Below are 15969 nucleotides of genomic sequence, written 5' to 3'. Positions count from 1 at the left end.
GGAAATACCTGTCAAATATCACTTTGTTACATTTTGGTTTTTGTTTGATTATCCAAACCAAACCGAACCAAACAACATGTTGTTGCAGAAAACTTGTAAAGTATAAATATCATTTTTAAAAGGAGAACAGAACCTCATAATTCTACTACTTAAAAGATAGCTACTGTTGATAGTTAATACTGACTCACAGTTTTTCTGTGTTTTTAACTGATGGCAAACCTAATGAATCCACAATTTAAAACTTACTTTTTTACTAATTGCAGTGATTTTCTCATTTCATTAAAGCACTTCATATACATAGTTTTTATTGATTGTAACTGATAAACCATAATTTATTTAACTATCTCCCTGCTGGTGGACAGGTGAAACATTTTGCCTGTAATTTAAAAAAAAATATTTATTTTGGCTGCATTAGGTCTTAGTTGTGGCATGCAGGATCTATTTCCCTGACCAGGGATCAAACCCAAGCCCCTTGCATTGGGACTGCAGAGTCTTAGTTACTGCACCACCAGGGAAGTCCCTGTAATTTTTTATAAAAGCAACTTTATATATAAAAATGTATCTGTTCTTATGACTACTTGCTTAGGGTGGATGACCCAAGAGTGAGCTAAGGGAATAAGCTTTATAGACTCTGATGATATTAAAGGACTGTTTTCCAAAAGATTTGTGCAAATTTGCAGTTTCTTTTGGTTGGTTTTATGATGGGAGAATCAGTATATATTTTAAATTTAAAATTATCCATATCAGTTATCAATACAAATATATCAACAGCACATACACACGGAAAAACTAAATCTTCCACTTTTAAAAAGTTATTCACTTGCAATTTTAAAATTTCATTAAAATGATGTGGAGCACCTGAATAATAACCCAAAGTGTAAACATTTTAATGTTCTTTTGATAATATTACATAGCAAATACTGAAGACATGTAAAATCTTATTACTTAAAGGAGACAGGGTAACATGATGGAAGGACTGACTGGGAAGCTGGAGGACCTGAATTACAGTCCTGGTTTGGCTAGTTTTCTCTGGTCTTAACCTTGGATGATGCATTTGATTTCTCCAAGGCCTCAGTTGCTTTGTTTCTAAGGTGTTGCAGATCTCCTTTCATCTGTTCCACCTCCAAAGCTCTGTCTTAAAAGTCATAATTAGCTTTGCTTTTTTATAGAGCGTGGTTTTATTTCTTGACTCATTACTCTGTTCCTCCTGCTATAATCCCTACCTAACCCAGAAGTAACAGCCACAGAAGCCCTACCTTCCAGCCATCCTTCCAGCACTTTCTTTGACCCTTCCTTGTCGTTCTCGTATATTTCAGGCACAGTGAGCTACTTTTCAACCTCCCTCAATGTGCTGGATCTCCCCCTCGTCTCCTTTTACCTGGATGCCCCACACACGCACACTCAGGGGAATCCTGTTCATCGTCTCTGCAGTGCACTCTGGTCTGCTCTCCTGCTGAGCCCAGCACCCTGTCCGTTTCTCACTGGCACTGGAATGCCCACCTGCATCACAGCATCTGGTGTGTCCTGTGTGACTGCCCACCTGTTTCTCTCTGGCCCCTCAAGGAGTGTCTTTCTCAAGGATGCAGACTTCATTGTTCACTTCCTGTCTGACATTTTACAGGTGCTCAAAAATGCATCTGAATAAATGAATCACCAGGGACATAATCACATAGAGAGTAACTTGTTCAGAATCACTGGCTAAAATGGTAAATTCATCTGTTTTAGTATTTTGATATGGATTAATTTAACTTCCTTTATCAGGGTTAACAGTATCTCCCTAAAATTTTATTTGAACTATTGTGTAAACACCTATTCAAATAATGATAGTTAAAACTATGATAGTTAAAACTATAGAGTATTTACTATATACCAGGCACTACTGTAAGTCAAATATCACATACACACACACACTGATAAACACTCACCTAATTCTCAAACCCCAGGAGGTGGTATTATTTTTACCCTTATTTGACACCTGGGGAAACTGAGCTATAGAAACATTATTGCCCCAACTATTGCCCAACTATTAATAACAGTTGGCAAGTACTGGAACCAGGATTGTAATAACAGAGTCTGGCTCCAAAGTTTGCACTCTTACACACAAATGGATTTCTGATGTCTGGAAAATCTAAACAACATATGAACATGTTGTTAGTTTTATCTAAAGTACAAAAGGGTGAAGGCCTATGTTCTAACTTACTCAATGTACAGCTAATTTGCTAATGAAGGCTCATATTTTTGGTATGCTATAGACCCTCCCCAATACAAAGCCCATCGGATGCAATTTATAGGAAAATTCTGTATAACATCAGTTAAGTATCTTACCTACAGCTAACATCCCCCTAAGAAGTATCATATGAAGGTGAAGTGTAGTTGGAATAACCAATCCAATTGCGAAAAAAATATTTGCTACATGAAAAACTAGATGATGTATCTCTCTCCAGTTTTCACAAGTGGTCTCATTGGAAGGCACAGGTAGGATTCTTTCTAACTCAGGTGTAAAACCTATTGTAGTTGCTTCTGCCAGTGGGCTGGACTTAGTATAATTCATCTTGAAAATTCCTGTAAAAATGAAAAAACGAAAGGACAGTCAAAAAATGACAGCTGTATCTTATCACCCACCCCTATGGGTGTTATACTATACCAAAATTATTTCTGTGAACTAGATGTTGGTAAATAGACTTGTCTGGTGCTTATGAATTAGACAGACCTAGGTTCAAATTCCCACTCTGTCACATATTAAATGTATCCATTTTCTTATCTGTTAATGATGATAATACTTCACTGACTTTATGATGAAATATATAAAATACTTAGGATAGGGCAAAACTATTCCCTGATGTATATACCTATACATGTCTACATTTATCTATTAATATGTTTGTATCTAAACATACTTGGTGGGGTAGAGAGGAAGGCAGGATTTAACTAGCCTATAAACAATCACCAATATTCATAAACCACAGCAATTAAAAAGTTATTTAATATAGTTTTCCATTATGCTGCCACTAGAGACACTGAATCCAAACACAGGAAAAATAACTAGAAAATGGGTTTTTTGAATACTTTGAAAAATTAACACCTTGTTATTTACTATTTGAAGGCTTAGGATGTTTTGTTGTTTAGTTGCTAAGTCGTGTCTGACTCTTTGTAACCCCATGGACTGCAGCCTGTCAGGCTCCTATGCCCATGTAATTTTCCAGGCAAGAAAATGGGAGTAGCATGACATTTCCTACTCCAGGGGATGTTCCCGACCTAGGGATCAAACCTGCATTTTTTGCATCTCCTGCATTGGCAGGTGGATTCTTTACCACTAATGCCGTTGTTAATCACTATAGCATACATACGTATGTGCTACATTATCTTCTTGTTCAGTTGCTAAGTCACATCTGACTCTTTGTGACCCCTTGCACTCTAGCACTCCAGTCTCCTCTGTCCTCCACTATCTCCTGGTTTTGCTCAAATTCACGTCCATTGAGTCAGTGATGCTGTCTAACCAGCTCATCCTCTACTGCCCCCTTCTCCCTTTGCCTTCAATCTTTCCCAGCATCAGGGTCTTTCCAGTGAGTCAGCGCTTCCCATCAGGTGGCCAAAGTATTGGAGCTTCAGCTTCAGTATCAGTCCTTTCGATGAATATTCAGGGTAGATTTCCTTGAAGATTGACCGCTTTGATCTCCTTGCAGACCAAAAGACTCTGAGGAGTCTTTTCCAGCACCACAATTCAAAACCATCAATTCTTTGGTGCTCAGCCTTCTTCATGGACCAACTCTCACATCCATACATGACTACTGGAAAAACCATAGCTTTGACTAGATGGACCTTTGTCCGCAATGTGATGTCTCTGCTTTTTACTGCACTGTCTAGGTTGGTCATAACTTTCCTTCCAAGGAGCAAGCGTCTTTTAATTTCATGGCTGCAGCCACCATCTGCAGTGATTTTGGAGCCCAAGAAAATAAGATCTGTCACTGCCTCCACTTTTCCCCCCTCTATTTGCCATGAAGTTATGGAACCAGATGCCATGATGTTCGTTTTTTGAATGTTGAATTTTAAGCCTGCTTTTTCACTCTTCTCTTTCACCCTCATCATGAGGCTCTTTAGTTCCTCTATATTTTCTGCCATTAAAGTCATACCATCTGCATATCTAAGGTTGTTGATATTTCTCCTGTAGATCTTGATTCCAGCATGTGATTCATCCAGCCTGGCATTTCATATGATGTACTTTGCATATAAGTTAAATAAGCAGGGTGACAATATACAGCTTTGTTGTATTCCTTTCCCAAATTTGAACCATGTCTGGTTCTAACTGTTGCTTCTTCAGCTGCATACAGGTTTCTCAGGAGACAGGGAAGATGGTTTGGTATTTCCATCTCTTGAAGAATTTTCCATAGTTTGTTGTCATCCATACAGTCAAAGGCTTTAGCGTAGTCAATGAAACAAAGGTAGATGTTTTTCTGGAACTCCCTTGCTTTCTCCATGATTCCAGTGAATGTTGGCAATTTGATCTCTGGTTCCTCTGCCTCTTTGAAACCCAGCTTGTATATCTAGAAGTTCTTGGTTCATAGACTGCTGAAAACTAGCTTGAAGAATTTTGAGTATAACCTTGTAAACATGTGAAACGAATGCAACTGTACAACAGTCTGAACATTCTTTGCTGTGCTGTGCTTAGTCACTCAGCCATGTCTGACTCTTTGCAACCCCATGGACTGTAGCCCACCAGGCTCCTCCGTGCATGGGGATTCTCCAGGCAAGAATACCGAAATAGGTTACCATGCCCTCCTTCAGGGGGTATTCCCAACCCAGGGATCAAACCCAGGTTTCCCGCACTGCAGGTGGATTCTTTACTGTCTGAGCCACAAGGGAAGCCCCAACATTCTTTGGCAATGACCTTCTTTGGGTTTGGAATGAAAACTGACCTTTACCTGTCCTGTGACCTTTGCTGAGTTTTCAAAAATTGCTGAAATACTGAGTAGAGCACTTAAACAGCATTATCTTTTAGGATCTTAAATAACTCAGCTGAAATTCTGTCACCTCCACTAACTTTGTTTGTAGTAATGCTTTGTATAGACCCAGTTGACGTCACATTCCAGGATACCTGGCTTTAGGTGAGTGACCACACCATTGTGGTTATCCAGGTCATTAAGACCTTTCCTGTAATGTTCTTCTGTGTATTCTTGCCACCTCTTTTTAATCTCTTCTGCTTCTGTTAAGTCCTTACCGATTCAGTCCTTTATTGTGCCTACCATTGCATGAAAGCTGGAATCAAGATTGCTGGGAGAAATATCAATAACCTCAGATATGCAAATGACACCACCATTATGGCAGAAGGTGAAGAGGCACTAAAGAGCCTCTTGATGAAAGTGAAGGAGGAGAGTGAAAAAGTTGGCTTAAAGTTCAACATTCAGAAAACTAAGATCATGGCATCTGGTTCCATCACTCCATGTCAAATAGATGGAGAAACAATGGAAACAGTGATAGACTTCATTTTCTTGGGCTCCAAAATCACTGCAGATGGGAATGCAGCCATGAAATCAAAAGACTCTTGCTCCTTGAAAGAAAAGCTATGACCAACCTAGACAGTATATTAAAAAGCAGAGATATTACTTTGCAAACAAAGGTCCATCTAGTCAAAGCTATGGTTTTTCCAATAGTCATGTATGGATGTGAGAGTTGGACCATAAAGAAAACTGAGTGCTGAAGAATTGATGCTTTTGAACTGTGGTGTTGGAGGAGACTCTTGAGAGTCCCTCGGACTGCAAGGAGATCAAACCAGTCAGTCCTAAAGGAAATTAATTTCAGTTCAGTTGCTCAGTCATGTCCGACTCTTTGTGACCCCATGAACTGGAGCACGCCAGGCCTCCCTGTCCATCACCAACTCCCAGAGTCCACCCAAACCCATGTCCGTTGAGTCAGTGATGCCATCCAACCATCTCATCCTCTGTCATTCCCTTCTCCTCCTGCCCTCAATCTTTCCCAGCATCAGGGTCTTTTCACATGAGTCAGCTCTTCGCATCAGGTGGCCAAAGTATTGGACTTTCAGCTTCAGCATCAGTCCTTCCAATGAATATTCAGGACTGATTTCCTTTAGGATGGACTGGTTGGATCTCCTTGAAGTCCAAGGGACTCTCAAGAGTCTTCTCCAATACCACAGTTCAAAAGCATCAATTCTTCGGTGCTCAGCTTTCTTTATAGTCCAACTCTCACATCCATACATGACTACTGGAAAAACCATAGCCTTGACTAGACAGACCTTTGTTGACAAAGTAATGTTTCTGCTTTTCAATACGCTGTCTAGGTTGGTCATAACTTTCCTTCCAAGGAGTAAGGATCTTTTAATTTCATGGCTGCAATCACCATCTGCAGTGATTTTGGAGCCCAAAAAGATAAAGTCAGCCACTGTTTCCACTGTTTCCCCATCTATTTGCCGTGGAGTGATGGAACCAGATGCCATGATCTTAGTTTTCTGAATGTTGAGCTTTAAGCCAACTTTTTCACTCTCCTCCTTCACTTTCATCAAGAGGCCCTTTAGTTCTTTTTTGCTTTCTGCCATAATGGTGGTGTCATCTGCATATCTGAGGTTATTGATATTTCTCCCAGCAATCTTGATTCCAGCTTGTGCTTCCTCCAGCCCAGCATTTCTCATGATGTACTCTGCATATAAGTTAAACAAGCAGGGTGACAATATACAGCCTTGATTTACTCCTTGTCCTATTTGGAACCAGTATGTTGTTCCATGTCCTGATTATTCATTGGAAGGACTGACGCAGAAGCTGAAGCTCCAATACTTTGGCCACCTGATGTGAAGAACTGACTCACTGGAAAAGACCCTAATGCTGGGAAAGATTGAAGGCAGAAGGAGAAGGGGACAACAGAGAATGAGATGGTTGGATGGCATAACTGACTCGATGGACATGAGTTTGAGCAAGCTCCAGGGGTTGGTGATGGACAGAGAAGCCTGGCAAGCTGCAGTCCATGGGGTCGCAAAGAGTTGGATACGACTGGAGTGACTGAACTGAACTTGCATGAAATGTTCCCTTAATATCTCCAATTTTCTTGAAGAGATCCCTAATCTTTCTTATTCTGTTTTCCTCTATTTCTCTGCATTATTCATTTAAGAAGGCTTTTTTTAATCTTGCTTTGCTATTCTCTGGAACTGTTCGTTCAGTTGGGTATATCTTCCCCTTTCTCCTTTCCCTTTTGCTCCTCTTCTTTCCTCAGCTGTTTGAAAAGCCTCCTCAGAATACCACTTTGCCAACTTGCATTTCTCTTTCTCTGGGATGGTTTTGGTCCCTGCCTCCTGGACAGTGGTATGAACCTCCATCCATAGTTCTTCAGGCACTCTGTCTACCAGACCTAATTCCTTGACTCTATTTGCCACTTCCACTGTATAATCATAAGGGATCTGATTTAGGTCATACCTGAATGGCCTAGTGGTTTTGCCTACTTTCTTCAACTTAAGCCTGAATTTTGCAATAGGGAGCTCATGATCTGAGCTCCAGGTCTTGTTTTTGCTGAATATATACAGCGTCTCCATCTTTGACTGCAAAGAACATAATCAGTCTGATTTTGGTATTGACCATCTGGTAATGTCCACGTGTAGAGTCCTCTCCTGGGTTGTTGGAAAAGGGTGTTGTTCTGACTAGCATGTCCTCTTGACAAAACCCTGTTAACTTTTGCCCTGCTTCATTTAGTATTCCAAGGCCAAACTTGCCTGTTATTCCAGATACCTCGACTTCCTACTTTTGCATTCCAATCCCCTATGATGAAAAGGACATCTTTGTTTGGTGTTAGTTCTAAGCATTGTAGGTCTTCATAGAACTAGTCAACTTTAGTGGCCCTGCATGGCATGGCTAATAGCTTCATTGAGCCCCTTCGCCGTGATAAGGCTGTGCCCCATGAGGAAGACATTAACACAGACACACAATAACTATATTACTATAGTCATTTATATATACAGAGAGAGTTAACGTTTACTCCTTTAACCATCTAATTTAAACATTTACTTTCTTTCCCATAAAAATTCTAGTTAGAAGCATCTCACAAATTGAAAAGTAGTAAACTTACAGGTTCTTTTTATGTAGGAGGGGTCATGAGTATGCATTTGACTATTTAATATTAGAATCAGTAGCAAATATATTTCAAAGAAAATACATTTTATACATGTTTACATAAACCTTAACACAAAATGGCACTACTTCACGACTATATGATCAGTCTTCTCTGGTACTTTAAAAATTCTATATTAATTACACAAATTGGTCCCTGACAAAAACTATGTAGATTTACAGAATAAGTGAATTGTTCTGTTTCAGAGTAAGAATTCCAAATGGAGACCCAAAATATGTTAAACATTTCATTTAAAAATATGAATTTCCTTCCAATTAGTTCACACAATAAGCCATATGTTTTCATTTCTTTCTTTTTCCTCATACTGAAGTAAAGGTTTCAGGTGGTAGAATCAACTGGTATCAGGTTGGCCATTTTTCAAGGATGTTATTAATACATTAACGTGAAAGAATTCCACATCTCTTAAGATGATAGAAAAATATGCATGTCTAAATTTACAAACAGTAAATAAACAAGTCAAAGATCTCATCTCATAATTCTAAAACAGTTCATACATATGAGAAATAGTTGACTTAGATATTGATTTGCTGCAAAAAACGAAAGAAATCATAAAAATTCAACTACATTTTAATTGAAGTATTGATGTACAATATTACATGTTACAAGTGTATGATACAGTGATTCACAATTTTTTTTCACAATTTTTAAAGGTTATACTCCATTTATAGTTATCATAAAATATTGGCTATAGTTCTGTGTTTTTGGACAATATATACTTGTAGCCTATTTTATATACAATAGCTTGTACCTCTTAATCCTCTACTTTCCAACTGTTTGAATCAATAAAAATATAAGCCTATTAGGATGGTGGAATCATTATTTTACTAACACAATTTATACAAAGTTTGTTTTCAAGAACCAAATCAGAACTAATCTCACAATTTTTTCAAGAGGGAGAATGATATTAAATGTCCTCTATCACTCATGATGACATCAGCCTATGCATTAGTATCATATAAGCTAAAATTAACTGCCATTTTTACTGCATTTTAGAATGCATTTTCATTTCCATTGTCCCATTTGTTCCTCAAAGTACCCTATGTTCCCTACAAGGCAGACTATGTCATATTCATCTAGGTATATCCAAGCCTAGTCTCTGTAGAGAGTGCCAGAGGCAGAGGTGAAAGCCGTATGCAAGGTACACAAAAATGACAAACACTTCCAGAAATTACCTTTCAGTCTCCCCAAGCCTAGTAGTAAAGGCAAGAGAGTGCCAAGCCTTCCCCAGGTTGAGAGTCAGGTTCTATACTGTAAGCTCCAGGAAAGCCAACCTAAGTAAGAGAAAGTCACTTCTGCTCTTGGGGTGTGCTTCTTCCTGGGAATTGAGACAACTGGACTAGATGGTCATTGAAACCTTTTCAAGTTTTAATAGCCTGTGGCTCTAATAGAGATTTACACAGTTAATTAATGCATATTCTCCCTCACATCCACATGATTATACCTGCATTGCCAACTAATCTACTGTAATTCAATTTCAGGCTTTTAAAAGTTCTCCAAGTGGAACTAAAAGTACCAATTTACAGTCAAGAAAAATGACAGGAAAACTATGATCTACTAGCCTAAGAACCAAGGACATAGTAACATGAATTTTTAAAAGGTGAGTTAATCTTATAACATATTTTGATGTAGTACACCTTATTAAAATACATAGTCTATACACTATATAGTTATTAACATATTATATAATTCATTTTATTTGTATGTTTATATGTCTACTATTTATCTATAGGTCTACTATTTATCTGTGTATACTTATCTATATGTCTATTTTGAAATGCCAGTGATCTACTGTCAACAAATATTGATAGGATCTTGCTGGTTTCAATTTCTTTTGACCACTACGTAATGGATTCATGTGGCTTACACTGAAGTATCCTTATGCAGAGAATGCATGGGTCTAACGGAGAGAGGTTAGACTGGTAAAATGATAAGCATTCACATTAATTCTGACTAAATCAAGAGAGATTTTCTTTCTTGTATTAGTTCCTTGGAGTCTAATTTCTTACATTCCCTATTCTAGTAAAGTCCTGTTGATCTGTTGGTTTTCAAATAGGTGTGTGCAGGGCTCAGTAGCTAGATGGTGAAACTAACCTTAATCCTTTACCAAACTGCAGAAATGTAAAAGGTAACAACAATGAGCAAAAGTTGTGCTCCCAGACTGGTTCAATTCATTCCGTAATCCTAACTGAACCTTTGTTTATTTTCGGAATGGTAAAGGGCATTGTGTTACTAAGTCTTTTCGCACTTACTCCTGCTTCAAAAGCCAGCAGTTTCTGGCCGAAAATCGGTTTCCCAAAGACTCGGAAACGAGGGAGAGAGGGCGCGGGTGGATCGTGGGTCCCCTATCCATCTGCACTCCCCAGGCGCCGGGCTCACCTCGCTCCTCCAAGAGGAAAGGCCATATCAACTGTTCTTGGTCCAAAGCTCTTGGGCCCAAGGGGTGTGCAGTGAGCGCCCAGACTCACCTCGCATTCCCAGCGGCAGCCCAGGGCGGGCGACACGGTGCGCCCGGCCGCGCGCTGCCTACGCGTGGGACCCGGAGGCCCTACAAGGGGTGAGGAAGAGCGGTACTGGGTTCGTGGGTGGGGAGCCCTGGGAGCGTTGCGGGGAGTGGAGAGGCCGAGCTCACCCAGGGCTTACGGGCAGCAGAGCGCGGGAACGGGCGCCCGATGGGGCCGGGGCACCCGAGGACGCTGGCATGGCCAGACTCGAGTGGCCGCAATTGACATCTGAAGGTTTGTGGCCGTGCTGTCCAGACCCCGGGTGAAGGGCGGCTTCCAAGGACAGGGAACCCCACGAGGGCGCGGCCAGCGAGGGGAGGGCGGGGTTCCCAGTGGTCCGGGGCACGGAGATCCCGCAGCCACCGCCCGGGAGGACAAAGTTGCTCCCTGCGGAGCCGGGATCCAACTTTCACTTCCCGATTTAGCCCAGAGAGCGCGAGCCTGCAAATAACCGGGCGCCCTAGGGGAGCCCGAGGCAGCTGTTCCTCCCGCTCCTTACCTGGCTCGTCCCTGGCGCGGAGCCCGGGCGACGCTGGCCAAAGTTTGGGGCAGCAGCGGCGGCTGAGGGGGACACAGACTTGGCCACCCGACGGGCGCGCGACGCGAAAACCTCAGCCGATCCCGGGATGAGATGCTGCTCCGCCGGTGCCGGGTCCCGGCGCCCGCAGCGGCTTTGACTAAAATAGGCATCGCGGCAGCTGCGGCTGGGGTTGGGGCCGCACCGCGCACGCGCCCGGCGTCCCGGCGCCCCCCGGCGGGCGGAGTCCCCGGCCTCGGCCAGGGCTCCCCTCCCGGCTCGTCCAACTCCGCTGCCGCGTCGGCACAAGCGTGGTCCATTTGAAACACCCGCTTTTTCTTTCCTGGTTTCCTCTCTTCTTCTGGGTTCTGCCCTTGTTTGGGCACGAGTGAGGGGCGGGCAACATCTTGGGGCCAGCGGCGTAGGTGGTTCATCCTCATGGGGATAACTCGAGCGGTCGGGTCCCAGGAGGGAGAAAAATCAGGAGAAGAAATGAAAACTAGAATCATTTCCCCACAAAGTCGCATAACTCCTTTCTGGGATAGTCGCTCGCATCTGAGCACAAGGCGGAAGGACCGGGAGAGCGCGCAACTCTGGAGTCTGAGCCTGGCGGCGGAGCTGGCGGTTTGGTCCCCACCGTCGCGGACGCGGGATGGCGCCCTTGGGGAGCCGGCCCTGCTGCTGCTGGGGGGCCACGCGGGAGGCTTCGACACCAGCCACTGTTTTGTTTCCATCGGAAGAAGGTACTGATCTGAAATTTACATTTCCGTGGCAACGCCAGGCCTCCTCTGTAGGCGAAGCTCCACCCTAATTTGCCACGTGAATTTGGCAGATTCGGGACCCCTAATTTGAAAAGCCAGGTGATGAAAGTATGCCCCAATCAATCTTTACTAAAAATAGGTACAGGGGAGGAGTTGAAGGACAAAAGGGGAATATTAGCTGGGCATTCAGAGTTTCCACCCCAACTGTTCCATTGACGGACAGAGTTTGTGCCGATTATTAGAGTGTGAGGTCTTTCACGTGTGCCAAGCATGCTCCAAAGACCACGGGTACGTTATAAAGTGAGTACTTGGGTGTGCTCCCTTGCCAGGGGTCTCTAGTGGAGAAGCAGTGCCGCATCTTCTTCAAGAACATGGCTAGAGTGCTGCAAAGACCAGTTTTGAATCCTGCCTCTACCCACCAGGCAGCTGTGTGGCCTTGGGGAAGTTACTTAGCTTTTCTGTGCCTCAGTTTCCTCTTTTATACCTTGGGGATGATGACGATGATGATTGCACCTGTCTCAGGGCTGTTTGGAAGACTGATTTAATATGCATAAAAAGCTTAATATGTAGTACAGAGCAAGTTCTATGTGTATGGCTACATATTCTACTTACAGACCTCCTTCTCTAACATGTTTGAAATTTGCGGTATCTATCCAAAATTTATTTTCAGGGCTACTTCTTCAGAGTCTGTTTCTTTTTAGATGCACTGCTAGCAATTTTGGTAGCTACCACTACATGCAGTTTAAGATGTAGGTTTAATCGTAAATGCGCACAAAGATTTTGCACGGATAATCATTGGAGAATGGCTTATAGTAATGAACACTGGAAATAACCTAAATTCTAATCACAGGGGACTAAGTAAATTTTAGGTTATCCAAACAATTACCTATAATTGTTCTAAGCAGCTATTAAAGATAATTCATAGAAAGATATTAGAGACATAATAATGTCTGCAAATCATACAAAACAGTGATCAGTAAACTTTAGCCCAGAGAACCGGCCAACTACCCATCTAAAATGGTTTTTACATTTTTAATGGTTGACATCATCAAAAGAAGAATATTTCATGATGTGAAAATTATATGAAATTCAAGCACAGTCTTCATAAAGTTTAATTAGAACCCAGCTCATTAATTTATGACTGCTTTTGGGCTATATTGAGGAGTTGTGATAGAAACTATACGATTCTGCAAGGCCTGAAGTTTTTACTATCTGGTTCTTTACTGAAAAAGTTTACTGCCCCTTGATATAGAGTATACTTTGTGCCAGGCACTTTTATAAGTGGATGTAAGTAGCTATATTAAGCAGCTGAATCCTCATGATGGACTCTGTGAAGAAGTAGTTACTATTATTATCTCCATTTTGTGGATGGGGAACTGGGGTAACAGAGAGGTTGGGTAGGCTGCCCAGGTCACACAGCTGATGAGAAGCTGGGCCATGATGTCAATCAGGCATTCTAGTTCTGGAGTTTATGCTCTGTCCACTACCGATGCAGTTTCTGCCAACTTCTGTCACTGCCTACACTGCCTCCCATAAAAAGATGTTAAATAAAAAAAGGCAAGTTACAAGAGTGTAGAGAACATTACAAATCACCCAGGATGTTAAAGTACTTATATTTCTTACCTCAAGGGACTGAGGTTGTACATGATTTTCCTTTCTTTCCTCCTCTTCTCCCTCCATCCCTCTTCATCTTCATTCATCTTCCAACCTCTTCTGCCCCTCCTCCTGCTGCTGCTTCTGTTAAATTTTCTATGATTATTTTATGTTAAAATTTAAACACATACTTACTAAAATAGAGCCCAGGTTCTGGCTTTTGCATACTGGAATGGCAGACTCCAGAGGTGTAGTTATGGAGTCACCTGTTACAGGACATTCTCACTCCTCACCTAACAGGATAAGATGTCTGCAAGGCAATCATGTCAAGATTGCATACTTTTATGAGAAGACTACTGCATTTGATATCATCAAACTTGAGTCTTGGCCTTGGACAGAGCCTGTTTTCTTGGAGTCTGTTCCATGGAACGGTTTGACTGAATTTAACCCATCTCCCTCACTATACCCTGTCTAAGGATTCAAAGCGTGATTTTATTTTTAAATTTCTTATTGTTGATATATGAATACCAGCTCTATAAAATTAGAAGTAAGAATTCTAGGCATGAAAACTCAGGTTTGGGAGTGCCCTAGTGTCCCTGGTCTCCTTCTGCTGGTCATGGAAAGATCAGATTGAAAGATTCTGAGCACTGTGTGAAAACTAATATGATTCAGAACGGTAGCTTGCACAGAAATGTAGAATGAAAAGATATGAGGCATAAATAGCCAAATGTAGGGAAACCTGTCTCCTCTGCATAAGCTCTGGCTAGTACAGGTTGGATCAATATAAATAATTATTTCTACCTTTATTTCTCTATGGGCATCATAATCTGCTTTTATCATTTGAACAAAACTTTGATGAAGTTTAGAAGTTCAGATAGAATAAGTTTCATGAAAATAAATCAAGACCTGAGGAAGTCACTGGTTTTAAAATTATGTAGCATTACCTTCCTTACCTCTATCTGCCCTCGGTTACATTGGTGTAGACTTTCTTTCAAATGTTACTCCTAACTGCATGAGGGTCATAGCTTCTGGTATGGTCTCACGGTAGACAATTCTGATCAACAATTAAACAGTAATTTGGTTAAAGTCTTTCTTTTTTAGTAAAGTAATTTAATAAAGTTTTTACTTTATTGAAATATAGTTGATTTGCAGTGTGTTAATTACTGGTGCACAGCAAAGTGAATCAGTTTTGTACACACACATTCTTTTTCATATTTTTTCCATTATGGTTTATTACAGGTTGTTGAATATAGCTCCCTAGGTTATACAGTAAGGCCTTTCGGTTTATCCATTCTATATGTAATAGTTTGCATCTGCCAATCCCAAACTCCCAATCCATTCCTCCCCTGCAGCCACCATGTCTGCAAGTCTGTTTCTATTGGATATGTAAGTTTATTTGTGTCATATTGCAGATTACACATATAAGTGATACAATATAGTATTTGTCTTTCTCTTTCTGACTTCATTTGTATGATAATCTCTAGGTCCATCCATGTTGCTGCAAATGGCATAATTTCACTCCTTTTATGGGCCAGTAGTATTCCATTGTGTGATCTCTGGCACATCTTCTTTATGTATTCATCTGTCAGTGGACATTTAGTTTTTTTCTAGGTTTTAGCTATTGTAAATAGTGCCGCTGTGAACATAGGGATGCATGGACCTCTTTGAATTCCTTTTATCTAGATATGTGCCCAGGTGTGGGATTGCTGGATCATATGGCAACTCTATTTTTAGCTTCTTGCTGCTGCTGCTGCTGCTGCTAAGTCGCTTCAGTCATGTCCGACTCTGTGTGACCCCATAGACGGCAGCCCACCAGGCTCCCCCATCCCTGGGATTCTCCAGGCAAGAACACTGGAGTGGGTTGCCATTTCCTTCTCCAATGCATGAAAGTCAAAAGTGAAAGTGAAGACACTCAGTCGTGTCTGACTCTTCATGGACTGCAGCCTACCAGGTTCCTCAGTCCATGGGATTTTCCAGGCAAGAGTACTGGAGTGGGTTGCCATTGCCTTCTCCTTAGCTTCTTGAGGAACCTCCATACTGCTTTTTCCATAATGGCTGCACCAATTTACATTCCCACCAGCAGTGTAGGATGGTTCCCTTTTGATTAGATTCTTTCTGTATTTAAGCTCATTAAATGTTACATTAACTCTTTCATTGACCAGTTTGAAAACCAGCCTCACTAACTGTTTTTTAAATTTATTTTCCTTTTTTAAAAAATAATAGACTTGGTTTTTTTTACAGCAGTTTTAGGTTCACAGATGATCAAGCCGGTAGTGTAGAAAGCTCTTATATACCCCTTTCTCCCTCGCTCAGTTTCCCCTGCTGTTAACATCTTGCATTGTTGTTGTTCAGTCACTCAGTCGTGTCTGACTTTTTGCGACCTCATGGACTGCAGCATGCCAGGCTTCCCTGTCCTGCACTGTCTCCCAGAGTTTGCTCAGACTCATGTCCATTGAATTGGTGATGCCATCCA

General features: G+C 41.4%; 1 protein-coding gene across 1 annotated transcript in view; it reads right to left on the bottom strand.

The window, feature by feature from the left end:
- Positions 1–11268, bottom strand: part of BVES (blood vessel epicardial substance) — a 46160-nt gene extending 34892 nt beyond the window's left edge. Inside the window, exons 1-2 of the mRNA XM_061131523.1 lie at positions 11125–11268; positions 2326–2562 (exon numbers count right to left, since the gene is read on the bottom strand). Of these exons, the coding sequence (XP_060987506.1) occupies positions 2326–2551 (226 nt within the window). The 5' untranslated portion in view covers positions 2552–2562; positions 11125–11268. The remainder of the gene's footprint in view (positions 1–2325; positions 2563–11124) is intronic.
- Between the last annotated feature and the right edge of the window lie 4701 nt (positions 11269–15969).

Source organism: Dama dama, chromosome 28 (genome assembly GCF_033118175.1).
Source record: "Dama dama isolate Ldn47 chromosome 28, ASM3311817v1, whole genome shotgun sequence".
Classification (NCBI taxonomy): Eukaryota; Metazoa; Chordata; class Mammalia; order Artiodactyla; family Cervidae; genus Dama; species Dama dama.
Note: the sequence above shows the minus strand (reverse complement) of the source record. Positions and strands in the feature narration are given on the sequence as shown.